General features: G+C 44.0%; 1 protein-coding gene across 1 annotated transcript in view; it reads right to left on the bottom strand.

Moving 5' to 3' along the window:
• LOC144754579 (chloride channel protein ClC-Kb-like) overlaps positions 1 to 27,255 on the bottom strand; it is a 159,547-nt gene that overhangs the window by 115,131 nt on the left and 17,161 nt on the right. The window contains exons 5-8 of the mRNA XM_078642543.1: positions 17,616 to 17,693; positions 13,093 to 13,171; positions 11,183 to 11,308; positions 604 to 688 (exon numbers count right to left, since the gene is read on the bottom strand). Of these exons, the coding sequence (XP_078498669.1) occupies positions 604 to 688; positions 11,183 to 11,308; positions 13,093 to 13,171; positions 17,616 to 17,693 (368 nt within the window). The remainder of the gene's footprint in view (positions 1 to 603; positions 689 to 11,182; positions 11,309 to 13,092; positions 13,172 to 17,615; positions 17,694 to 27,255) is intronic.

Genomic DNA, 27,255 nt, shown 5'->3' with positions numbered 1-27,255 from the left:
GTTCAGGAACAAACCGATAGGTAGAGAACACTTTTCTCTGCTTTATGTTGTGATTTTGGGCCCCATAGGTTCCGGGGGATACGGAGTTGCTTCCCTCTTTCAGTGCAGTGCGTTTTCCTTTTTATGATTTCTCCCATCTTGGATTTGTAATTCAAGTACATGAGATGAACCAACCATTTATTTCTTGAGTAGTAGTACAAATCAGGGGATTTATATCATCAAGAGATGTTCACAACTTGGAATTTACAGCTCCCGGAAATTGGCAGAGTATCTGATTTCATGGTATGTGTCTATCTAAGCAATAAACACCATATGAGATAAACCTTGTCAAGAGATACACAGGACTCTGGATTCATTTTTCAGAAATATAGAACATGGTATTCATTACTATGAAAGATGAAAAGAAAAACGATTGCATAGTTTTGGGAGAAGAACAGTTTTACACTTCTAGACGATGAAAGTTTGAAGGTGTTTATCTTTCTTCTGATGGCTCTGAATCTGAAAAGATCTATAGAGGTGACAATTCAATTCTATGGGCCTGGTGTTGGATTGAAAATCGCCCACTCCATTTCAGTAACAAAAAAAGAATCAGGTTCATCTTACCCAAGAATTACGTAGAAGAACATCTCTGGGAGATCAAAGGGGAAATCTATCTTGAAGCTGGTTTTGAAGAGTGCAGTGATGGTCTCTAAAAGGAAACCAGAAATAATATATTACATAAGAAATCATTTCGACCCCTGGACTAATTTTCCCTGGATCTTAGTAGGTGTGGGTGCCCACCACAGACAGTCACCTGAACAAATTACTCACTGCTTCCATCTATGTTGCTATGCTATATAATTTTTTTATAATACCCAGGTTAACTCTGTCCTGCTATGTTTATAACTTGCCAGGCAGCTATTGTCAGCACGAAGAATAGAAAAGAAAAATAACTCTCAAGATAAAGTAAGTTTTGCAGATTTGACTGAAAATCCAACAACTCGAGCGAATAAACTAGTATTTGAAAAATTATGATTGCCCAGACCATGCAAACAATTGTAATTTGGCATTCTAGTCACAAGACGTGGCACCTGCCTAAAAATGTGTCCAAGATCCAGATGAGAAGTTGGCTCTTGCTGCATGGCCACTTGCAACTGATGATCAAGTGTAAGGGCTCTTTCTGAAGGTTATGTATGACATGAATGATTACATTTATATCAGAAATGTATATTGGAAATGTATGTCAGAAGGGTAGTCCACCATCTTTGTCAAATTGCTAACAGGTATCACCACTTAACAAGGAGAGTCTGGATAGAATTTAAACAGAGGACTTAGGGCCAGATGTAGGTAAGTTCCATTTACTGATTCATTAATAGCGATTATTACCGAATCGCTATTAAGGAATCAGTAAATGCAATGTAGGTAGGAATTGCTCAAATATTAGCGATTCATTAACATTCCTTAATAAAGAATTGGTAATACCGATTCGTTATTAAGGAATACCTAGTCGTTCATTCCTATGGGCCAGGAGGCCCATAGGAATGACTGGGCAGACATTCACTATTAGCGATCCGGTATTACCGAATCGTTAATAGCAGGAGGTATTTTGAACACCCTGTTGCACCCCTGAAATGTGCATGTGTGGACATGTGGCGCACATACAAGCCCTAAGGGCACGGATCTGTGCCACATGGCACATAAAAAAAGCAAAAAAGTGCTTTTTGTAAGGAAATCGCTATTTACCACCAACTTGGAGTTGGTGGTAAAAAGCGATTCCTTAAGGCTGAGTGGCACTGTTTTTAGTGCTACCTACATTGCATTTAAGGAATCAGTATTACCGATTCCTTAAATGCAAGAGCAATAAGGAATCGCTATTAAGGTATCGGTATTTACTGATTCCTTATTTATCTATTCCTTACCTACATCGCACATGGCTAAATACCGGTCGGTCACGCTGAAATGTACCGAATTTCGGCGTTACCGACCGGTATTTAGCCACCTACATCTGGCCCTAAGTATCCAACACAGTGTGTGTAAAATCCTCACATCACTTAGGGCTTGATGTATAAAATAATTTTGCAGTTTCAAATCCGGCGATTCGAAAAACATTTTAAGAGATGTACAACAACACTTTCCGACTCATAAGACGGATTTTGCGGCCCATTACCAATCACAAATAAGAGGGGGGAGAAAGGGGCACCAATTCACTTCCAATAGGCAGTTGTAATTAATTGTATCAATACTTGTATTAATGGATTGTCACAGCAGGTGAGCTCGCAAACAGTTGATCAGATACAAATGCCAAATTTTCCATGGGGAAGCTGTCATTGTGGGAATCCTTAGGGAGAGGAAGGAGTTGTTGAGGGGACCCGTCCCAGCTTCCTGTGAAGAGTTCTCAAAGGGGATGATATTTTTTCATAGGGACATCTATCCTTTTAATAGGCACAGGCTGCTTTAAAAAAAAAATTCCAGTGTGGGAAAGCTGAATGCAAGGATGGTGGTCTGCCGGTCCTTGCAGGCTACCATACCCGCATTTGCAGCCCATCACAGGGGGTCGCAAGTTGTGACATGCCTAATTAGTATTCATTAGAGAGGTTGTTTTGCAACCAGCTGCAAATGAACAATTTGCGTTTCGAGGTATGTCCCAGAGCAGATTGAATACCTATTTGCAAACCAATTGGTGTACAAACTGTACATCTTGGTTTGCGAACTGGGCTTTCTATATCCAGCCCTTAGTAACACAGCCCAACTGGCCAAGCATGAGTATGGTTGTTGAAAAAATATATTTAGAAATTAACATGTTGGGACAGGAAAGTGGTGATGTAATCTTACTGAAGATCCAGTTTTACTCTAGTGGGCGCATTCTCTAGCACTGACATAAGTGCATAAATCTATAGATGTCTCTGAATGAGGGAAAGAACTGAGGTAGAAGCAGTCATATGTCAGGCAAGCCTTTTGGGAGCATTGGCTTGACACTCATTCTCCCTGCACCTGGAATCACCTTGCGCTGAGCGCAGTTTAGAACCTCAAGCTTTCAAGGTACTGTGCAGGTGGACCATTGAAGATGTCCTGGTGGAAGGATGCTGACTTTGTCCATAACCCATCTATTTTATTCTCTTGATGTATCGGAAATTGCATTTTATTTGCAGGGGTGCATTATATTCACACGTGTAGAGGTCACCCGCATATAATTTTTTGTCGTATTAACGTGACGCATGATGTGCTGAGGCCATTTAAAGTGACCTGGAGAATTAACATAGAAAGTGAATGTAAGCAACCGTAAACATTAGCCTGAAGAACCTGTGTTGTGAATCTGACAATTATCCATGTGCTAAATGTGTTTATTAATTGTGTCGTTTTACATAGGAAAATGCATTATTTGAGGTGCCTTATTATCTTCTGCAAATTCGTAAAAGCTCATATGCTGTTTTATTTTATCTTAGCTGAATCTTGTAGGCCTGAAATACAGTTCCCTGCAAACTCTTGCTTTAGAATTAATAGCTGAATTTCATGTGTGCTGTGGAATTTGTTTTTGCTCACTTTTTGTGTTGAAGGTGAAACTCTTGTTCGTTAGAAAAATGTCTTTGTTTTATTAGTGAGGCAAGGAGAGAAGAAGTTGCAATCGTATAGCTTGAGTCGATAAAGGAAGGTCATTGTGCTTTGCACAGGAGAAGGCCTGGGAACCAAGGACAAATTGTTGAAAGAGAAGAACACCATTGTCCCATGGAAAACTACCTTTAGGACTGTACCCAGAGCAGATGGTGTGACCCGCAATGGATCTTGGGAAAGTTACCTACAATAATGTGATGTTGGGATTAGGGAAAGGGCCCACTTCTTCTTTTGCCTTCGGAGAGAGAGCATCATAGCCCAAGCTCGGTCTCAATAGCTTTATGCTATCTGACCCATCAATGGTGGAGAGGCTTCTTAGGAAGACTTCACATGCTGACACCTTTTTATTCCTGAAGATGCTTGCGTCAGGATGTCATTTTAGTTTTAGTGTAGGGATAGATTAATGCTTTATTCTCATCAACCCTCGATGCAGGGAAACTTGGACTCATGCTTCCTTATCCTCTACATTTTATTTCTTGAATAGTTTTATTTATGTTACATCATCTCAATTGGATACACAGATTTGGCTTCATGACAATTCTGATGTACGTTTACACCCTCGTCTTGAGGTATGTTTATGTTCAGTTATTTTTGGCTTAGTAATAAATCAACTAACCTCACGTAGTTGTCTGTGGTCATGTGTCCAAAAGAATTCTTATTTAATTGATTGGCAATAATAAATAATTTTCTCCCCTCTAAGCTTCTACGCTGCTACAAAAAGCTTTGTGATTCTAGAATAGGTCCTGAACTTAAGGTCCCAGCCCGTTCCCTCTGCACTGTCACACAACATCCTCAAGTAGTGTTTCCTATGCTAGAGTGTCCTCTTAATCCTCTCAACACTCCGAGTCCTACCACAGAGCTGCGGGAAGGTAGGGTGGTTGCATTAAGAAGTGCGTACTTTAAATGCTTTTCAGAAATCACTCCACACAGAAATAAACAAGCATTTGCAATGCAATAGGTCTCGCATTAGGAAAGTTTGAGATATTAGTATTGTAAATGACAATTTTTTTATTTATGTTTTGTTTTTGAAAATAGCGAAATGAATAGCTTTGTCATTTACAATGCCAATAGTTATAACTTTCGCCAATGTGACACCTATAGCATTTGTAATGCAATATGTGTTGTATTTACATGTATTGATATTACAAATAACATTGGCTTTTAATTTTTTCCGTAATTAATACTTAAATAAAAGTTATTGTAATTTATGATGGCAATAGCTTAAAGTTTTGTAAATAACTTTTGTGAAGAGAATGTTCAATGTTTTTTATTGTGATGAAAATCCAAGAACAGAAGCGAAATATTAACATCATTTTGTTACATTTGTAATAAAGCTTGAAACATTGAGAGAACATATTTGAACCAGGTGTTGTTGAATGGTTGCACAGATTGAAGCTGTGGTGGCGCTGAGCGATGTTGTGATGACGAACGAGTGATGTTGTGGCGTTCAGTGATGCTGTGTTAGCGCATAGTGATGTTGTGTTGCCCCTGAGTGATGCTGTGGAGGTGCGGAGTGATGCTGTATGCTATGCTATGTTTTGTTTTGCTATCCTATGTTTTGTTCTGTTATGCTATGCTATGCTTTACTATCTTATGATTTGATTTGTTATGCTATGCTGTTTTTTTATGCTATGCTATGTTTTGTTATGCTATGTTTTTCTATGCTATGCTTTTCTATGCTATGCTTTTCTATGCTATGCTATGTTATGCTATGCTGTTTTGTTATGCTATGCTATGTTTTGTTGTGTTTTATTATGCTATGCAATGTTTTGCTATGCTATGTTTTGTTATGCTATGCTTTGTTATGCTATGCTTTGTTATCCTATTCTAAGCTTTGTTTTGTTATGCCATGCTATGTTGTGTTTTGTTATGCTATGCTATGTTGTGTTTTGTTATGCTATGCTACACGTTTTGTTGTGTTTTGTTATGCTATGCTATGCTATGTTTTGCTATGCTTTGCAATGCTATGTTTTGTTATGTATGCTGCTTTGTTGTGTTTTGTTATTTTTTTTGTATTTTGCTATGTTTTGTTATGCAATGTTTTGTTTTGTTATGCTTTGTTTTAGATTATGTTATGCTATGTTTTGTTATGTTATGCTATGTTTTGTTCTGCTATGTTTTGTTGCGTTTTGTTATACTATGCTATGTTTTGTTATACTATGCTTTGTTATGCTATGTTTTTATTATGCTATGCTATGTTTTGTTGTGTTTTGTTATGCTATGCTATGCTGGTGAAGGTGTGTGAGTGTGTGTGAGGGTGAGTGAGGGTGAGTGAGGGTGAGTGGGTGTGAGGGCAAGGGTATGTGAGGGTGAGAGGGTTGTGAGGGTGAGAGGATGTGAGGGTGAGAGGATGTGAGGGTGAGGGTGAGGGTGGGTGAGGGGGTGTGAGGGTGAGGGGGTGTGAATGTGAGAAGGGTGGGAAAGTGTGTGAGGGTGAGGGGGGTGAGTGTGGGTGAGGGGGTGTGAGGGTGGGAGGGTGAGGGTGTGTGAGAGGGGGCAAGAGGGTGAGAGTGGGTGAGAGGGTGTGTGAGGGTGAGAGGGGGTGAGAGGGGGTGAGAGGGTGTGTGAGGGTGAGGGGGTGTGAGGGTGTGTGAGGGCGTGAGGGTGTGTGAGGGTGAGGGGATGTGAGGGTGAGGGGATGTGAGGGTGAGGGGGTGTGAGGGTGAGGGGGTGTGAGGGTGTGTGAGGGAGTGAGTGTGTGTGAGGGAGTGAGGGTGTGAGGGGGCGTGAGGGGGTGTGAGGGTGTGTGAGGGCGTGAGGGTGTGTGAGGGCGTGAGGGTGTGTGAGGGGGTGTGAGGGCGTGAGGGGGTGTGAGGGTGAGAGGGTGAGGGGGTGTGAGGTTGTGTGAGGGTGAGGGGATGTGAGGGTGAGGGGATGTGAGGGTGAGCGGATGTGAGGGTGAGGGGGTGTGAGGGTGAGGGTGTGTGAGGGGGTGTGGGGGTGAGGGGGTGTGGGGGTGAGGGGGTGAGGGGGTGTGGGAGGGTGAGGGGGTGTTAGGGTGAGGGTGAGGGGGTGTGAGGGTGAGGGTGAGGGGGTGTGAGGGTGAGGGGGTGTGAGGGTGAGGGGGTGTGAGGGTGAGGGGGTGTGCTAGGGCAATGTCAGTAGTATTGGGCATGGAAGTCCAACTAGAGCCCAAATGGTTCCTCCTAATAACAGAAGAAAACGAGGATTGGCCACGACATGTGAAGCAGTGGCTGGTGTTCCTTGCCAGCGCTCGCACTCCGCTCGCAGCCCTGCTCGTCCAACAGCACACCTCCCAAGCAGTCCGTGAGGTCAACAGGCAAGCCAACGATGCGGGACCCGCGAAGCGGGTTCCGCGAGAAGTAGGTGCAATTTACAAGAACACGCAACCCAACGTGCTCAAAGGGTCCTCGGCAGAGAGTTTTTTTTATCATTAAGGTATCAGATGTCAAAAAAATCCTTTTTAATTTTTAGGACTGATTACCTATGAGCATGGAGTTTGGAGGACCTTATGTTTTATTGTAGCTTTTGCACTTGACAATTATCTTTTGTAATTGTATTGACTGACCTCGATTAATAGAACAGTGTTTATCTAGGTGAAGCCGAGATGTTTAGAATAAACTAATGCATTGATAGGAGCACATAGCGGAACCTAAATTAGGTTTTTGTCCTCTTATGTTTTGCTTTGTTTTTCTTTACATCTTTGAGCTCCACTTTTATAGGCTATTTAATCTTAATGTTTTTTGGCCAGCTGTTTGTTGTATTGTAATAGAATCTATCCCTGTTCCAGGCCATTTTCAACATGCTCTTAAATTATTTTAGCTGCAATAAGCCTTTGCTAAGTTAAAATGCACTTCACGATGTATAGTCTTAGACTGCTTGCACTTAATTGTTCGGGAGGCTATGTTGCATATGCATATGGGAGCTCCTTTTGCTCTTGCTTTAATTACAACGTTAACGCATTCTGTAGCATTCCCATCGAGCTGCTGAATATATATATATTTATTATTAAGCCGGTATGTGTTTTTACGTTTTACTGTTATGGCCTTTCGGCCGAATAAAGTTGATTGAACTCCTCGACCGTGCATGGCAATACGGCCCTGGATGTTATTAGTCTTGCTGCCGTGGCCACTACAGGAGCCACACAGAACATGTTGGCGGGAGACAGAAAGGTGGGTGAGAGAGAAAGAGGGAAGAGACAAATGTAGAGAAAACAAAGAAAGGGTGGGGTGGAGGAAGACAGGCGTGCAGAAGAGTAGACACTCAACATTTGTGAGCAACTGCCGTGTAAAAGGAGAAATTTGATCTGGGAAGCATTGAACAAAAGTAATCCTAAGCCACAACATGTTTGAATGCCTCTGACATTCATTGGATGTGGTAAATCTCTTAGCTGTGGCCCTTCGATAGGTCCAAAACTAGCAATTCGGAGGGGACAAACCCTTAAAAGGTGCAGTACATAGACAAAAGATGCATATTTCTAATTCATCAACTGCATAATTCCAGTGTTACTACAGAACAAGGATAATTTAGGACAAGCAAGTCCATTGCCTGGGGTCAAGTCGTAATAGCGATCAGACTGTATACACACCAGCAAGCGGCTTAAATGTATTAATTATACAGCTAATGCTCGTGCGAATTAAGGCTATTTTAAGCCTTGCAGCAGCCCACGCCCTTCCCTTTATATATTATTGCAGAGGTGCAGTAGACGTTTGGAAGCAGGATCTACCTCCACTGTGGCAGATTTACAGGGGCAGACCACTGCAGCAGACTCGGAACAGACTGCAGGGCACGCCTGTGCCCATGGGGCCCAGGAAACGATGACGCCTGTGACAGGACTGGTACTGCCCAGAACACAGCATGCAAAGCACCCTTCATCGGAATCCTCTGGCCGAGGCAGACCCAGGCCCCCGATGCAGCTGAAGTAACTTCTCCCCCATGCTGCCACACACAGAGGTAGGCAGAACCAAAAACACAGCACAGGAAAGAACACAGAGGCTGAGACACTGACACGGGAGCAATAGAAACCCCACCCCCTTGACAAACACAACGATTGCTGCCACTCTACCGTCGAGCGGCTGCGGCTGAACTGGGGTGAGTGAGTGAAGGTGTGGATTCAAGCCATCCACATCAAGATCACTTAAGATGTACGACTGAGAGCGCAGGTTCCAGAAAGCACCAGGATTGCGCGGTCAGATCCATCATGTGCGCCTGCAGTCAGCAGAAGACATCTTAATAGGCTATAATTGCAGCTAATGAGAATGATGTATGCGCTCTGCTTTGACCTTGATACACCTGGGAACCTTGAAACACATCTGACGGCCACACTGGCTAACGCGCTGAAGAGTCACGTGAGAAAACTGCTCATTCTATGTCGACCCGAGGGTGAAATGCGTGACACTGTGGGCCATCCATGAAGGACTGATGCGAGTTCTGTAGGTCAGAAGATTTAAAGGCTCAGCAGCCAGATCTGTCCTTGCAATAAGGAGCGCCAAGACAACTGAGGCTGTGATAAAAAACAAAGGGTAATGTTTGCCGATTGAGAGCTAATGAACGCATCAAGATGCACTTTGAATTTCAGTGTAAGGTCGATTCCGACCTGTAAAAACCAGCTCACCAACCTAGTTACGAATGACTTTTGTCCTCGCTGTATGGAACCAGCCAGCCCCGGGGATCCTCCCTGCTCGGCACCCATGCGCACGCGTAACCCCCTCCCGCCTGGCGGCTTACCGTCCCCGGGTGAAATGGTCTCGATCTCCACTCCCATGACGGCAGCTGGGAAAAGAAAAGGGGGTGTCCTCGCGCGGGCTGGCTCTGGCTGGCACCCCGGGCTGGGACGTGCTCGTGATGCCTTGGCGGGGCTTGCTGGGCTTGCTTGTGTGCTTCCCAGAGAGACAGGAGATTGGGAACGCGCGCGCGCGGCCGGCTCCGATCGCTTTCCTGAGCGTGCGCGCGCCAGTCTCTGTCTCCTGGGAAGCAGACTCCACAACTATAGTATCGCGCATGGCGCGATGCATATGGCTTCGCCATATGCATCGCAGGCGCGAGACCTAAAAATTAGAGTGTATAAATAATAAAACACATTGAATAACAAACATAAATAACAAACTCGTTGCTGGGTTGGTGCATTGTGCAAGGAATGTGCTACATTTAAAACAGGAGCCACTTTGATCCTTTTCACTCGACTGATCTATATATCCTTTGGGAAGAACTAATAAGAGAAAAATATTTATGGGCCAAATATAAATAAGTCAGAAATTTACTTTGGTATGTTTACTCCTATGTTGAGAGTTTATTTTCACATTTTTGGAATTCAGAGAGGTTCCAGGAGAACTACTGAGAAATGTAACTTTATTAGTTGCTCGGGTCCACGGACAAAGTATAACAAGATACAGACAACATGGTGTTGCAGCACACTACTTGTTTGAAATATTTTTGTTTAACCACATGTCTGTTTTACCTCTGTCGCCTTCCCTCATCCACCCCACTTACCCATCAATCTTCCTCCTTCGGGTCCATCAAGAGAGACATCATAGATGTTGAGTATTTATAATGCTCCACAGATTATAAACTTACTGAAGTGCTGTTCAAATAAACAAGAACTAACTTTCCCCAACTGTCCCACTAGGTATTCCATAAACTGCTGAGCCTGAGAGCTGTGGCAACCAGGCAATGTCTACTTCTCCCACTTTAAGGCATCTCTGTGTTGTCCTTAAGCCCAACACATTATAGACCAAGAGATCCCAAGTCAAAGAGGTCTTTGTCTCCTTGGGCGTGCAGCCTCCAAGAAGATTTTTGCCAACTAGTGTACCATCAGCAGCTAAACTGGGGTCTACCTATCTGAACTTTTAGACAAGCTATATAAAGAAACATTCCCTCGCCATTATTTTCCGGATTTTATCCAGTCAGTTTAGAAGTGTAGGAGCCTCCACCCTCTTCCAAACCCTAGCAATGATCAACACTGCTGCCAATCAACTGGTGTCTCAATGCCCTGCTAATGCTGTTTATTTCTTACCACTGACTGGTTCCAAGCCCCAAAACAACCATCACCAGTTCTCCCCAGACAGACTATCCCAAAATTCACCGTTACCTGTTAAGGCTTCTTTCCAAAAGAATAATATTTTGGGATATTCTCTCCAAATAAGTACGGCCGTCCCGTTCTCCTCTCATTGTCTCCAACACCATTCATTCTCTTGGATACATTCTTTGCAGTGCATCTGGAGTCATACATTTGATGACATTTTGCTTTATTTTGAATCAATGAGTCATTCCTCCCAATGTCATCCCATAATCTCACCGACACCTGCCCAACACTTTAGGACCGTTAGAGTCCATGCGAAGCACATGATATGTCTATCCCTTTGCACCAGCAAATTAGAATGCCTGGCCTGGCAACAACCATGGAGTCTGCGACCCTTAGGGCCTAAACCATGTTAACCTCAAACTTGATGTGTCCCTGGACTACTATCAGATATCAGGTAAGTTAGCGGACATCCACCTACGAATTTCCCGGTGCAAGATGTCCAATGTGCCGGGCATCTTGAACAAAGAAATGTGCCTGGAGTGGGGTGGTGAGTTTCACTTGTCAGCCAACAGAACACAGCAATTGCTCTCTGGGGAAAAATGGCAAACATACCTTGTTCGCTGTTAAAGACGGCCAGCAGTCGGAAAACTAATGCACCACAGGTGGCGGCAAAAAAGCCTCTCCAGTAATCTTTCACAGCAAAATGAGAGGACATAACTTCCACACTGAACAGGACACCTACAAGGAAGGAGGAGGAGAGTCTGGTTAGTATGTTATGTTGAGCTCCACCCATTGGCTAATGAATTCCAGTTAAATTTCTGTGCAGAGAAGGCAGGGTATGATGCAACATTCATGCTTTTCTATGGAAAAGACATCAGGAGTAGAGTTTGCATCAATTTACTTGAGCCACCATTTTGTGAAGCTTGTACCACCTTGCTTCTGATTGAAGAGGCTGTAGCAATAGTGTTCAAATGTAGTTATACCTCACCCTGCTCGAGATTCTGGTGAGTTATGACAGTCTGGTTTGGGTGTTGGTATCTCATGCCAATCTTTTTCAGATTTTGAAAACTAATTTCAATCTACTTCATGTTATAGTAGAGCATGCAACCTGCTCAATTTTCTGAAACTTCTAGGAGTTGAGGCCATCCTGCTACAGCCCTGGGAGCTTTAGCCGCCTACCGTGGGGTTTGCAAGCTCAGACCACCATGCTCCTCGTATAGTGGTTTATGCTACCCTGCTCTTGGGAGTATATGCCACACTGCTCTAGCGTATGGGAACTAATGCCACAAATCTTTAGGATCTTAGAGCAAAAGCCATTGTTCTAACATTTCCATGTGCTCCTACTGCCTGTTTTAAAGAACACACACAATCAGGCTTCAGGTCGGTACAGTGCAGTGCTTAATTTGTAAAATATTAAGTGCCGGGGCTCTGACCAGGAGGCCACTGCAGCTTGAACCACCCGTCGCCCTTGTCATCTCTGCCAAAACAACTACTAACCATCTCTCTCGCATGTAAATGCAACACTTCACATTATTCCAGGTACCCAAAGCTAAAGGAATGGCAGGGGAGGCAGGTATTAGCAATTTTAATGTATATTGTATTCCTAAACTCCTGTTGTTCTGCTCATCTCTAAATTAGATGAGCAGCACCACATGTGGTGGACTGTTCTAAGTACGGTGTTGACAATTAGGTGCCAGTGCTGAGCCCGGAAACCAATTAAGTATTGGTGCTTAGCACTGGAAAGCCCCGCGTCAAATTAAGCACTGGTAAAGTGCATGCCACCTTGCTCTTCTGTGATGTCTTCTGTTAATTCTGGAATGCATACCAACAGTTCCTCATTGTAAGAGCTCTCACCAATCTTCTTTGGGTGCTCAGATTTTATGCTGCGTTGTACTAAGTTCTTTGAGGTCATGCTGCTTTGTTATTGGGTTGTGGAAGTTCATGCCTAGCTGCGCCTGAACAGGAGAAATCATGTTGCTCTGGTTCTAGGAGCTCATGCCACCCAGCACCTGGGACCATATGTCACCCCTGATTTGAGGGCTTGCAACCTAGGGTGGATATTGGAGTGGATCTACTCCTATATTTGGAACTCATTAACCGCTTCTGAAAGCTCTTGTCTTCCAGCTAATGATTCTACGATTGCAGGCAAACCTGACTCTGGGGGACGAATCTGTATTTTAATACTATCCTGTTTCAGTTTCTGGGACCTTTGACCAGGATGGCCCTGGATTTAGGAAATTATGTTATCCTACTGCAGGGTCTGATAGTTCCTGCCACCATGTCCTAGTTAATGGGAGCTTCCACCATCATACTCATGATGCTTAACTGTCATAGCATCACATCAAATGCACACGTGCTTGTAGGAACCTAGTACAAAAATATACTTTCCTTCCCAACACAACATTGTTGCCAGTTTCAAAGATCTGAATATAAATGAAGGATACTCCCTCCAGTTCAAAAGTTGTGTTATACCTCAACTTCCCCATGTTCCAATGACCCCATCAGCTTTGAATTACCCTTACCACTAATCGGGGCACCAAAGACAGTGGAGACTCCAACTGCTGCAGCCGCCACAAGCATCTCATATTGTTTACTCTTGTTCTGCAATAAAATGAAAACCTCAATTAGGTGACCAACATCCTACAAGATAGTCAGTAGTAGTAAATCAAAGTGAGATGTACTTCTAAGCATATCTATTTTTCTTGTAAATCTGAGTCTTTCACCAGATCCCACTCGAGTCCTTCCTGAATCTCTCACGTACACTCACCCACTTCCACCTGAGATACCACCTCTGATTGCCCCCAACTGAGGGCCCAAGTCTAAGACACTCACTCTTTCCCAACACGCCACCTGAAGTTGGGGTGCCCTGGCATTAGGTACAGGCCCGACAGAGGCTGAGGAGTAATCCAGTGGTGACAGCTGAGCATTTTTTAAATTTCACCCTTTTTTTGCTGTGGGAACCTGCAAAAGGTGTTTCCCCTGGCAAAGGTTCTTAGGCCAGGTGGGGAAGGAGATTGAGCTGAGATGCAGAGGGCATGTCCACCACACAGACGTAAGCGAAGGCAACGAGGGAAGTACCCTCTCACTTTTCCCGGGACACTCTGTAACCACCCTGTCATGCCAGACCAACATCAAATCACCTTGTGATCATGCATCAATGGTACTGCAAATTCCTGGACCTGCGTGGCTCATCGCAAGTATGGGCTTTGGAGTTCTAATGTTGACAGTGGTGGGCCAGTTAAGCAACTTTTCCTAGTCCATTGAGGGTCCTCCAAAGTAATACCATGGTGGAATGAGGAAGTGAGGCTTGCAAGCGCGAAGAAGAGGCCCCCTATGGTTCGGATAAGGTTCCTTAGGGTAGGGAAAAGTCAATTAATGAACAGATTTAAGGCAACCTAGTGGGACCAAGTATGGCCAAGTTGCCCAGGCACATCTCCTGGAGGGTGCTGGGGGTCCTCACAGGGATGCCTTCAGCATTGTTTGGATCAGTGTCTGAGCTGGCACTGCACCCTGTTTTGGGAGCAGAATATGACATTTGGAATTCATCAGGGGCCTCCGGGTCATAGCAGTTGGCCCGGATTAAGAGATGCTGGGGGAGCCAGTTGGTGGTCTATTACTAATCTGTTTATGATAGGGCATGGAAGGGTTATGCATTAGGAATTTCCTAGTCTGGTTTCTCTGTACACAGCAAAATGTTATCAGTACAGTATATATGGAGACTGATTTTTTTACATTGCAAATGTTTTGTTTATCTTGATATGGTCATGTTATGTGTTGTGAATAAGTCTCTTGTGGTCTTGGGTCGGTTATTTTTTGGTATTTGCTCTTGGGGCTCCTACCCGGCTAGAAAAGCCCCTCATATAACCCTACACTCCAGCTCAGCCAGCTAGTAAAAGAGAGCCATAATAATGGTGCAGCACAGATGTTTTAAGGCATGCGCAGAGTGGGCAATTGCCCAGGGCTCCAACCTTACAAGGGGAACCTGGGGAAAGGGAACTTTCTCTCTTATTGACCTCTGCCCATTCTATTTCTGTCTCTTAAACCTCTCTCTGCCTACATCTACCTCTGACTCAATCTTTCTACCCAGTGTTATCTTGTTTTTTAGTGTTCTGGGCAAGAAATATTTCGGGTGAGTGACCCTGTTAAAGGTAAACATCTAATTTAGTGTTGTTTGGCATCATAGGGCATAAATCATGACATGTGTGATAAATCTCAGATTTTCCATACAGTGGCCCCCAAAATATGTCTTGACTGGGGCCCTGAGAGCCCTTAAAATGACACCGACGTGCAGTGGGCCCTTATGTCACTGCATCTGCACTATTCATTATAGTTACTCCCCTATTGGGACCACCAGGTAAATCATGGTGCCACCCATTTAGAAAACAAGTACAAATGTCACCCACATACTGAGAAAAAGTTCCAAGTACATCTGAGACATTTAGATTTTTTGCAGGAACAACCATCTGCTCTGGTGGTTTGTTTCTGGGAAACAAAACAGCAAACCAAGGGCAGCATGAAATGGCAGGATGGCTGTTTGCGGAAACTGCACCTGTCATGCCGGTAGAAGTGATTTCTGCAATGATTTCCTGACATTTTGCGGGGACCCCCTAAATTGGTCTGAGGAGGTGAGCCCGGCTTCAGCCCAGAACCTGGCAGCCATATCATAGGTGTCGAAATAATGCCATAAGTATGAAACCTGAGACACTGAGAATGCGGTCAACTATGCTATACCTGGGGGAGAGTGGTTGTTTTTTTGCAATGTTATTGAGTGAAGTAAAAGTCAAACTCAAATAAAACGGATTTATAAAAAAATATGCTATATGTGCCCGACACATAATTTGCTTCACCATCACCTTGGGGTACCAAACCTTCTCCTTATTCTGCCTTTATCTAATTCTCTGGGCCAGATACCTTGCATCTAAGGTAGCTCTTCTCACTGGACAGTACAGAATAGTACATTAAAAATGTATTCCAATCAGTACTTCATGCTACCAAATTCCCTCATATAGATTCTTAAACCTAAAGTCGTCAACTCCATCTCAATAACTATTGGGAAACATCCTTTACAAGGCAGTCTTCATCATTCAATGCCTTTATCATGCATCCTTTACCACGCAATGTATTTACTAAGCATTGCCTTTACCATACAAGTCTTTACCAAGCATATGCCTTTACCACGCATGCCTTTACAACGAAATGTAAGAATATATATATATATATATATATATATATATATATATATATATATGTGTGTGTGTGTGTGTATGTAAGGGTGGGTAAGGGCATTGGGAGGTAAGGTTGTTTTAGGGTTTTGGGGTGGGTAAGGGTTTTGGGTGGTAAGGGTATATATTACCTACTGCCAGTCGCCAGTAAGTGGTTATAGTTAGGACATAGTTTCTATAGGAAAAGTGATTTTTGACTTGTGTATATCTTTTACGCCATTTGGCAAATCTTCACAAACTTTTCCAACACCAATATGCCGGTGATTCTAGTTGTGCATGGAAAGTTTCGGGGCGATCCTTGAAGTTATAGCTATCTCAAGTAAGTATAGCTTGTGCCCTAAGGTAACTATAACTCATGTCCTCCCCATGCCCTGTTAATTGCCCCACATATTACAACACTCATGCTATCTTCTATGACAACATTTGCAGTGCAATTATTAATGAGAAAACTGTGCATGGAGGGGGCGCAAGTTATAGTTACCTCCTTAGGGCACAAGTACTCGAGATAACTATAGCTGCTGAATTTCTATGGTTTTGTGTGGTTAAAATCTGAGAGTAACTATAACATCTCTGTAACCTTTGGGTTTTTTTCAGAAATAGTTTTTTTTAGAGTTTAGGGGTGGGTGATGGTATTGGGTGGTAAGGGTGATTTTAGGGTTTAGTGTTGGGTAGGGGTATTGGGTGGTAAGGGTATTTTTAGGGTTTAGGGGATGGTCAGGGTCTTGGGAGGTAAGGGTGTTTTTAGGGTTTATGGGTGGGGAAGGGTATTGCGTGGTAAGGGTGTTTTTAGGGTTTAGGGGTGGGTAAAGTGGAGAAGTGTGGCTCACTGGTTAGAAGCGGCAGGCCCTGAAGCAGAGGTCGGCCCGGGACCAGGGTTCAATTCCCGACGCGGCAGGGTCTCGGGTCAATGTCCGCGGACTCGATAATTCTCGCCTAGGTGCTTACGCTAACCATGGGTCCCACTCTGCAACTCTGGGCAATAGCTTGCTTAATCTCCACAACGGCCCGAGCAGCGCCGGGGATGCCTGGCTTCACCTTGGGGGTGCCCTCTCACAGGGAAAGCCAGGACGGGTTCCCCAGCGGTATACAGCGCCAGGACACCACGTAACGAGGTAACAGTGCGCTTTACAAGTATACATACATTACATTACAAAGGTATTGGGAGGTAAGGGTATTTTAGGGTTTTGGGATGGGTACAGATATTAGGTGGTAAGGGTGTTTTTACAGTTTGGGGTAAGTAGGGATATTGGGTGGTAAGGGCATTTTCAGGTTTTAGGGGTGAGTGTGGGGATCGATAAGGGAATATATATATGTATGTGTGTATATAAATATATATACTCATATGCGAACGCTATATATATATATATATATATATATATATATATATATATATATATATATATATATAGTAAATATATGAGTAAGTATATAGAAATAGGGGTTTTACCTACCGGATATATACTTACCTTTTCGTTGTAAAGGCATGCATGATAATGGCAATGCTTGACAAAGGCATTGCGTGGTAAAAGATGCATGGTAAATGCAATGCGTGGTAAAGGCATGTGTAGTAAAGGCAATGCGTGTTAAAGGCATTGTGTGGTATTTATTTATAAAGTTTTATTTAGCGCGAACAGATGTGTGGTAAAGACAATGCATTTGTTGTATTGTCATACATCCCTAACCCATCAAAAGTCCTTAACTTGGTCCATAAACGTTCTCAATCCAAACACCTGGCGTTGGGATTTTTACTGATCCGCTGTAACAAAGGAAAGGCACTCATGCAGTAACCCACGAAAGCATGGCAATGTCCCAAAACTCTTTACCTCATACTCCCCGGTGACGGAAGACCGCATTCTTCCCAGGTAGACAGCTATCATACTGGAGAGATGAGTGAAGGGACCCTGATATAAAAGAAGAAAAGAAAGAGTAATTTGAGCAACACCGATTGTTCTCTACTCCCTCCATTTCAGTCACATGCTCTGGAGACTCTTCACATAGACGAGGTTCATAGAGACGCCATTCCTTTCCTGCTCACTATACTCCCGCTCATCTTCAACCAGTAGGGCTTCCATTGTTGACCTGGAAGGCTGTGTCCGCATGTCCACATGGTGGCAGCGGGACGTGCACCCTTAATCGTTGTGCATGTGAGGACAGTTAAAAGAGGAAAATAAATAAATTAATTGCTGTATGGTTCTTCGTGCATCAGTGTAGCCCTCATGGTATCACTGTCTCGATGAGACAAAGGTATAATGAGGACCACTGAAGATGGAATATCAGAGAAGAACTAATGCTAGGATCTCAGAAAAACATTGTAGGCATATTTTTGAGGATAGAATAACGTGAGACTCAACACTGGGCAAATTAATGGTGTGCCCAAACTCATGTCTATCTCAGGTCCAGGAGAACTAGATCTACATCAAATTTTCAGTATGTCTACATAAAATAAATTTACATTTCATACAAAGAAGCCAAAAGGAAATCACTTATACAGTAGTTATCCTGAAATCTAGCATGTGCCCCTCCAACACCTAGGTAGGTCACTCCTGATTGAGACATAAATACAGTTTCTGTAACTGTATATTTTTGGGGAAGTTATGTATATAGAGATGAAAGAATTAGACATGAGATGCAAACTTGACACAGAATGATATATTCCAGATTTAATCAGGTCTGAAAAGCCCAGCTTGTGTTTATTAACCTCAAACAAGAAAATCTCTGCCAGCTTTCAACCCACATCCATCAATTAAGGAGGTAAAAAACAACCCGCTCAGCAGCTCTCTGTGTGGAGAACAGGCACCCTGCTGGGAGCCGTGGGTGGTTGGTTGGCACCCTGCATCTAAAGATTGGAATGTACGCTCTAGCACTCTAATGTGTAAAAGGGACTGAAGTTGGAACTGTGTTTTTTTTTAATTAAAAGAATATGTAGTCGGATAAAGAGTGCACGAAATATCAGAATAGATTTCATTCAAGGCGTTGACATAATTGTAAATCTGTAGAAGGAATAAAGAGAAATAAATCACAATGTTTCAGCAGTCCTTTAACTACTGTTTTTTGTATACAATATTTAACTTTTTTCTACTCGTCTGTTAACCAACACAAAGCCGAAAACTAAGGTATTCGAGATTTGTTCTTCCTTTAATTTGATAAACCGTTGTTTTCTTTTTTTGTATTTGTATTTGAGAGGTTACACAATTTTGATACGTTCACTTTTATCCTCCTGTGTGAATGCATAGTGAACTATTCCATGATCTATTTGAATAATTTACCACAACTTGCAAGTAAAAGTTCATAAATCTGACGGTAATCAATGGACCCCTGCTGTCATTGAACCGGAAACGTATCAATTTCCCGCTTTCCCTATTTTTGCTCCTTGTTCTAAATAGCCTTTGTGCTGGGCTTGTTTATGGAAAGTAGCTGGCTGCCAGTGGCTGCTCGTGATGGCGATCACCTATTGTGAAAAAGAGGTGTGGGGTAATAGCTATATTTTGAGTTTATCATCTCAGTTTTAAGTACATTTTCAGTAACGCAAGAGACGAGTATTTTTATGATGTTGGCGTAATTGATTGAACAGTTCTTCCCAACTGTACAATTTTGTATGTCAAAATAAGATGGCTGGAAAAACAGTCATTTATATCATGTATTATTTGCAATTGTGTAAAGCTAACATTAATTGCTGTAGCACATTAGTCACTTACTGAGCACCGCTTTGGAGCGGATCAGGCAAGGTCATCACTTGTAGTTTGTTGCTCTTGGGTTGTGTGAGGGCAGTACAATGTGTGTTCGACGTTTAGTTTAGTAGTGGCTTGTGTAGATGAGCCTGAAGGTAAATTGTGAGATCTGTGTAGTGTCTCATCAGCAAAAATGTTTGAGTATGCTAAAGGACCTTTCTATTTTGTTTTCATGATGGGTGGTGGATTGTTCATTCCTTGGTGGAGGAAACTGCTCTCTATCAATGTATCACAATCCAGGTAGGTACCTATGATGTTATATATACACTTGCCAGGCTTTTATGACTGGTTCTATGGTGTACGGTTTTGTGGTGTGTGGCATTGCTGTTGCTTTGGAAGAGCTTTTCCAAACATCTGCCTTTGGTATTGGGTTGTACGCATGAGGCTGTAAGTGTTCGGTGTAGCGTGCACTCTGTGGATAACTGTTGGTGCACTGCTGTGGGATGATTTCGAGTGGCAAGAGTTGTTGGAAATTCGATGTAATCCAGATGATAACATATCATACATATGTTGGGTACGCGACGTAAGGAGCATCTATGATGTGCTGTATGTGGGGGTGGCCATGGGCAATGGTGATGTTTACATCCTAAAATCTAGCTTTCTGTAAGGCAGGCCCGGTGTAAGAGTAACTCTAAGAAGTGTATCCAAATGGCTAGAAGTCCATCTTGTGAGTAATGGAGCACTATTTGCAGATCAAGGTGCAATGCTACAAAATTACAATCATTATTACCTAGCTAGTGAAAGTAAGGCGATCGGCATGAATAGGACACGATTTACAAATGGTATTTCATGAATGTATGATGTTACAATGCATACATTTACAGCACATGCCTTTACAACGCAGTTTTACATCACAACATCCTTTACAACGCACTCCATTACATTGCATGACACTACATCGCATTTTTAGAAACTACCTTTACAACGCATTCCATTACATCACATTATACCTTTACAACTCATACCGTTACAACGCATACCATTACATTGCATTTAAGGTAAGTATTGGATAGTATAGGGGTAAAAATTACTATTTTAACTCCTGGGGGTGAAACAGTAAGTAAGTGTTGGATAGTGTAGGGGTAAAATGTACTATTGTAACTCCAGGGGGTGCAACAGTAGGGTAAGTTTTGGATAGTGTAGGGATACTATGCGTTGTAATGCCTGTGTTGTAGTGACATGCGATGTAGTCTCATGCGATGTAGTGTCATGCATTGTAATGCCTGCATTGTAGTGACATGCGTTGTAAAGGATGTTGCGATGTAATGGTTGCGTTGTAAAGGTTGTTTCCTGTATTTTATAGGTCCTTGTACTGGTGTTTAGTACAGTGCGCTATAGAGCACGTGCAAAGGAAATGTTAACAATCCTTAAGCACATTTACTGCCATTGGCTGCCCTCTCTTTCGCCTTGATGCTTTCTAGACAGGGAACCCAGGCAGCGGGTTCTATTTGCCAGCTTGTAATCAATGGCTGATCTTTGAAGCAAATAAACTACTGACATTTTGGCACAGCTGTACCAAACATTGTGCCAGTTAGCCTTAAAACGAATCAGCACAGATGAAAGGAGGCATTAATGCCACTGCATTCACAGCCTCCCTGCTGGAAAGCTTAAAGTTTGCGAGCAGGCGTAAGATGCTGGTCAGGTGAGCCGCTTCCTGCTGCACGACTCAGGGATGGGAAGGTGGCTGTTCCTTTAACAAAAGATGTGTGCACGGAGGATTCCAGATGTGAATTGGAAACAGGGAATGCATTTCAAGCTGAGATCATTTAGGATAGGGAAAGTAAGTGAAATATGTTGAGTTAATAAAAATGAAGTCTAGGAAAAGGAAAGCTAAAAGAAAAGGGAAAGTTAATAGTGTACAAGAAAAAGGGAAAGCGAATAGGGAATTACGATCCCATAGAAATTAGCAGAAACACAAACCTAGTCAGCATTTAAATTGAAGTTCAACCAATAGCACCAGACCAATGACTAATATGCACCCCCACACACACGTTCCTTCCCCGCTTGTTCCACTCTTGTGGTATCACACAGATTACTTTGAATAACACGTTTACTACTTCCGTCTTGCTCCTGACTTCCAAAAGAAAGTCAGCAATACTCCTAGCTTACTCCTAGAATCCAGCAGTAAGCCAGGAGTATTTCAAGACTAAAGCACACCCATGTATAGCAAAACCTATTCGAATCTGTCCCTTAGTTTTAGAGAGCTTGTAGGATTCTAGCCATAAACTTTATTCTATTTATAGATTCCCTCCTAGCATTGTCATGGGAACGATTGCACTATCCTGCTAAGGGATGGGTGGAAGGAAGAGGGACATCAGGTCAAAGAAACAGAAGAAGTCCCATGGGTGTATGGAGGAAGTAGTTGTGACACTGTGTGGGCTATAAGGGGGAGGAGCTGAGTAGGAGCATCTTCAATGTCCCATATGAATTGCAGCGTCAATGTTTTTGCATGGGGGTGCTGTGGCGGAAAAACACTGGGCAAATGTACACATCACCTCTCCTTGTTTAAACAATTTTTTTTTACAGGGATAAAGAAATAAGCTTAGAGCCCTGTGTTTATCTGTTCAGACATCCCAAAAGGCCCTCTTTAGCAAGACAGGCATGACTTCCAGACCTGTCTACTAGCAACTGCATAATAAATGTACTTTAAAAGAAAATCCTTGTGTGAAATATGAGACTGCACATTTTCTCTAAGGTTCGAGAGTGGAGCACGAGAACTGGTACCATGCAACCTACCTCCACATTCAAGTAAAAGCATCTTGTTCCACATTCAAATGTACTTATTACCACCTTGAAACCTAACAACCTGGGCTCTAATCCCAACTTTGAAATGTGACAACCATCATGTGGTTGTGGTTGTAGTGCTTAATTCAAAGGCTCACTGTTTTTCTAAGGATCCCGCCATTAGGACTGCTGAATGCTAGATTTAGCTAATACCTGGCTCAACCAACGTGATGATAAAGAAGTCCCCTAATTGAATGCCGGTGCAAAACATTTGCAACCAGATGATGTAGCCTTGCTGCTAGAGCGGTCGACTTCGAATCTGGGGAACCGGGTTTGAGTCTCGGCAACAAAGCTCAACAGCCTGTGATTGTGGGCAAATCACTTAATCTCCCTGTGCCTAACAAAAATTCATGTGTCCATCTGTAACGAAACTGGTGCTCATGTAAAGCGCTCGGATACCTGATATCTTCGGGTCAAGTTTGCGCTATACACAACTCTTGAAAAAAAATGACAACACTGCCACAAATTAAGCACTTATTGCTGAATCTCCCTGTTTACGTTCCAGTTGCGAGTTGCTATCTCCCCCCCATGTCAAAATCTGGTTTAATTAAGTGGTTTTCACCCAGCCCCAATATAGGCAATATTTTCTATGCACAGCATCTTAAGCTTGAGATACTCCTGCTGACATGTCTCATGTGCCAGAAATAGGATGAAGTTTGCTTTCCTCTGATGTGGACCTTTGTGTTCAGTGAGGTGACAAAATTCAGCAGTCTGTCAGGCACCATGAGCTAATGAACAATAAAGTGGGGAAGATCAGGGCACGGTCACTGTAACTATGGGGGCCAATCCACGCAGCAGGGTTGACAACATTATGCATCAAAAACGCAAACTTATGTAGCAAATTTCTCACGCTATCTTGTCATTTTAACATCTATTAATGTCCTGGCAAAGTAGCACCACATAAGTACTAGTTTACCACCTGAATACAGCAATCATCAACTGAAAGGTCACCAGTTAGACTTTGGGGTAACTTACAGAAGCATCCAGCCGTGAGGGGAACGGCAGCAGCAGCTCCTGACTGATCGGCGCCGTGAGCGCAACGGCTACAGTCCCGCCTAGAGGACTACACTACCCAGCTGCAACAGGGGAGGTCGCGGCGTGTGACGCTGCAAACGCGCCAGGAGGCGCCATAAGTTGCGTGTGCACCGAGCGCTCCCTGGGGTCACTTACAGAAGCATCCAGCCGTGAGGGGAACGGCAGCAGCAGCTCCTGACTGATCGGCGCCGTGAGGGCAACGGCTACAGTCCCGCCTAGAGGACTACACTACCCAGCGGCAACAGGGGAGGTCGCGGCGTGTGATGCTGCAAACGCGCCAGGAGGTGCCATAAGTTGCGTGTGCACCGAGCGCTCCCTGGGGTCACTTACAGAAGCATCCAGCCGTGAGGGGAATGGCAGCAGCAGCTCCTGACTGATCGGCGCCGTGAGGGCAACGGCTACAGTCCCGCCTAGAGGACTACACTACCCAGCGGCAACAGGGGAGGTCGCGGCGTGTGACGCTGCAAACGCGCCAGGAGGCGCCATAAGTTGCGTGTCCATCTCACGCCCCACGGGACGCGCGTGGGCAGCGCCGGGCTGAGCCCGGGCAGAGGGCGGGCCGTCTGTGGCCGTCCGAGGCAGGGCAGGGCCACCCCGCTAACATCTACCACTTCAAATGGGTAAGAGGAAGAAAAACTTAACTATGGAGGATGGGGGTAAAAATGCCAAAGTACCAAGACATTCTAACTCTATCATGTCATACCTCTCTTCTGCTGTGGGGGCCCTAACCAAGGAGATTGCCAATGCTGAGCAAGAACTGGGCATTGTCCCGACCTCCCCTCGATCTGTTGCATCATCTCAATCTCTGGAGGTAGTCGTGCCAGGCCCTATTAATATATCCAGTCTCCCCCTGGAACCATTTGTCACTATAGTAAATCCTTCCCCTCTGGGTCAAATGAGTAAAGACACTGTCCCTATCTTATCTGCTACACCTCCAAGTGTGTCCCCCCAGCTGGCTCCTCAACCAAATAAACGTAAAAAAGGGAAAAAAGTCAATACGAAGCCACATACTACTGATATTTCGGTCAGTTTGGAGGATAAACTCGAGGAACTTTTTGTGGCTAGGATTGAACCCCTCTTGGTGGGAATTGCCAAAGACATTGTGGACACTCTAAATACGTGCCTGGAAGGCCTTTTAAAGAAATGTTCCCTCATTGACAGACTTGTAAGCTCTTTACCTGCCAATATCGCTCAATCAAACAAAGGTATACCTGAGGTAGCAGGTGGAGTCTTGACACCAGCAGGCAATTCGATCAATATACTCCCCACAAGTAGCACTATGTATAAAGATGCCAGGCCCCTGGTTTTAATACCAGCTCCCCCTCAACAGATGGCCAACGCTCCCATTCTGGGGGTCCAATCATCGGCTTTACCCCAGAAGATCTCACCCCCCCAGAGGAGGGCCACCCCAAGTTCATACAAACTCAACCTTCCTCCAGAGGCGTCTCCTCTGGTAGCTGTGTTCATTGGGGTGGACCCCCTTATGGAAGGGGAGAGGGAATCAACCAGGGATCTTATGGCCAAAGTGAAAATGTGGTGCTCCGAGAACATTGCTGATATGATAATCCATGCAAGGAGGGTGGGTTGGATTGGCAAACAATCGAAAATCACATACGGTGATTGCGTGGTAATTAATTTTTGTAGGGGCAGTGTAGCTGATAGGCTGTTTTGGGACGGTTCGGCGATCTCCTTTAGGGATCGCCTGAGACCTGTTCCCTTAGGTTTCTTTCATCAACCTCCAGCCTACTCTGTACCTATAATTAATTACCAAGCTAGATGGCAGGGCAGGAGGGCAGTAGTGGAACGCAGAAATGCTAATGTTGGCGTAACGACACAATCAACAATAGTCCCAAATGTCCCTCTGATTATCCGCCCACAGAACCCCCAGGATTCAATAGAGGATGGTGGGCTCATCTTGAGTAACCATTATGCCCCCCTGTCCGGCATGGATAATACAGATTGACTACCAAATGCTGAGTTAACATCGACTGTAGGGGGAAGCAACCCAAATGGAGCAGCAGGATGCAAAATCCTTAGCTGGAACGTCTCAGGTATTAGATCTAAAATGAGCGACACTGATTGGGTGAGCTTTATTAGAGAACATAATGTTATTGCCCTACAGGAAACCTGGGACACTTCATGCCAGTTCTGGTTGGACGGTTTTGTAGGGTTCGCTGTAGCTGCAAGTCCAAGTAATGCAGGCAGAGCTAGGGGGGGCCTTTTGACTCTTTTTTCACTTGACCTTAAAGGGTCGCTGCAACAGATTAAACATGACACCCCGAACTGTCTGATTGTAGAAAGGGTAATTAGTCCTTCTAAGAGCACTCTGTTTATTAATTTCTATAACTCCGGTAACAAGGATTGGGGTGGCAACAATATTGCCGCATTGGATTCGATTTTAAATTCAGTCAGTCATAATACTCATACTAATTATGATTATGTGTTAATGGGTGATTTTAATATCCACCCCTGTGATTATGGTTGTGGCTCAATTGATTATATGGAGACAATGGGACAGGAGGGGCCCCACATTGAGCACACTATAGCAGGTGAAGAACTGGAAGAATTTTTGGCCTATTTTAATTTCTTTGAATTAGGGAATAGGGAGGGGGAGTCTAGAATACCTACCTTCAAGGGGACAACGCCTGGAACAATTATTGATTATATCTTTGTGACTCCGACCATTCTCAATCGAACTATCTCTTATTGTATAGTCCCTTCCCCCGTTAGTGATTATAATCCCGTTCTCTTGGTGGTGGCATGGGGGGATTCTATGGGCCCTAGGCCAGGACAGGTCACCCCTGGACCTGCCCTATGCTCAATTGACCAGGGTAGACGGCTGAAGTGGGCAAATGTGGTCCCTGGTGATTTTTATGCTGATATTGGTCCGCAGATAAATGACCAGATCATGATTTGCCACAATCCATCCTCGCAGGGCCATGATATCATGGATGCTTTTCAAACGATCTGTAGTAAAGTTTCTACTAACCTCATGGTCAAATTGAGGAAGGGAGAGACTAAACACTGCCGATGGTTTGATGCTCTGTGTTCAAAAGCCCACAAATCCCTAAAACTGGCTCTTAAAGCAAACCCTAGGGACAGGGCAGTGGTTGCAATACTAAGAAAAGAATACAAAAGAGCCATTAAGAACAGACAGGATAAGATCAAACAGGAGGCCTGGGAGAATCTAATCTCTATCGATATCTTGCGGGACAGCAGGCAATTTTGGACTGTAATCAGCCAGCCTTACTTCTCTGACTCACTCAACTTAGACACGGACTGTGTCATCCCAGATGACAAGTGGTTAGCACATTTTAGTTCAGTTTATGGAGATAATGGTACCATCACCCAACCACTTAACACGACCTTCCCTGAGGCTACTCCCCTGCACTTCAACAGGGCCGAGGTTGAGAAAGCAATCCACGCCACTACTAGGAATAAAGCCCCTGGTCCAGATGGGGTACCGGGTGACTTTTATATACATTCACCAGAACTATGGGCCGGTATCCTAGCAAATGTATTTACAGCTGCAAATAGTTCCCCCCCCCCCACCACATGGGCGACTTCTACAATAGTCCCCATATTTAAAAAGGGGCAAAGGGACGATCCGGGGTGCTACCGGCCTATACCCCTTCTGGATTCTGCAATAAAGATCCTGGGTAGAGTGCTTTTGGCTAGGCTAAGGGATAGTCTGGAAGGCTGTGGTGGTTTGGCTGATATCCAGTACGGATTCAGAGAGAAGAGAGGCACGATTGAGCAGTGCTCTAATTTGCACCTATTGATCTCAAAGTACACGGTGGCCAAGGAGGGGTCCTTGTACTTAGCGTTCATGGACCTCTCCTCGGCCTTCGATTTGGTCAATAGGTCCAGGCTTTGGGACACTCTCTTGAGGATAGCGATTGATGAGGCCCCGGTC

This window comes from Lissotriton helveticus, chromosome 5_1, assembly GCF_964261635.1.
Source record: "Lissotriton helveticus chromosome 5_1, aLisHel1.1, whole genome shotgun sequence".
In the NCBI taxonomy this organism is placed as follows: domain Eukaryota; kingdom Metazoa; phylum Chordata; class Amphibia; order Caudata; family Salamandridae; genus Lissotriton; species Lissotriton helveticus.
Note: the sequence above shows the minus strand (reverse complement) of the source record. Positions and strands in the feature narration are given on the sequence as shown.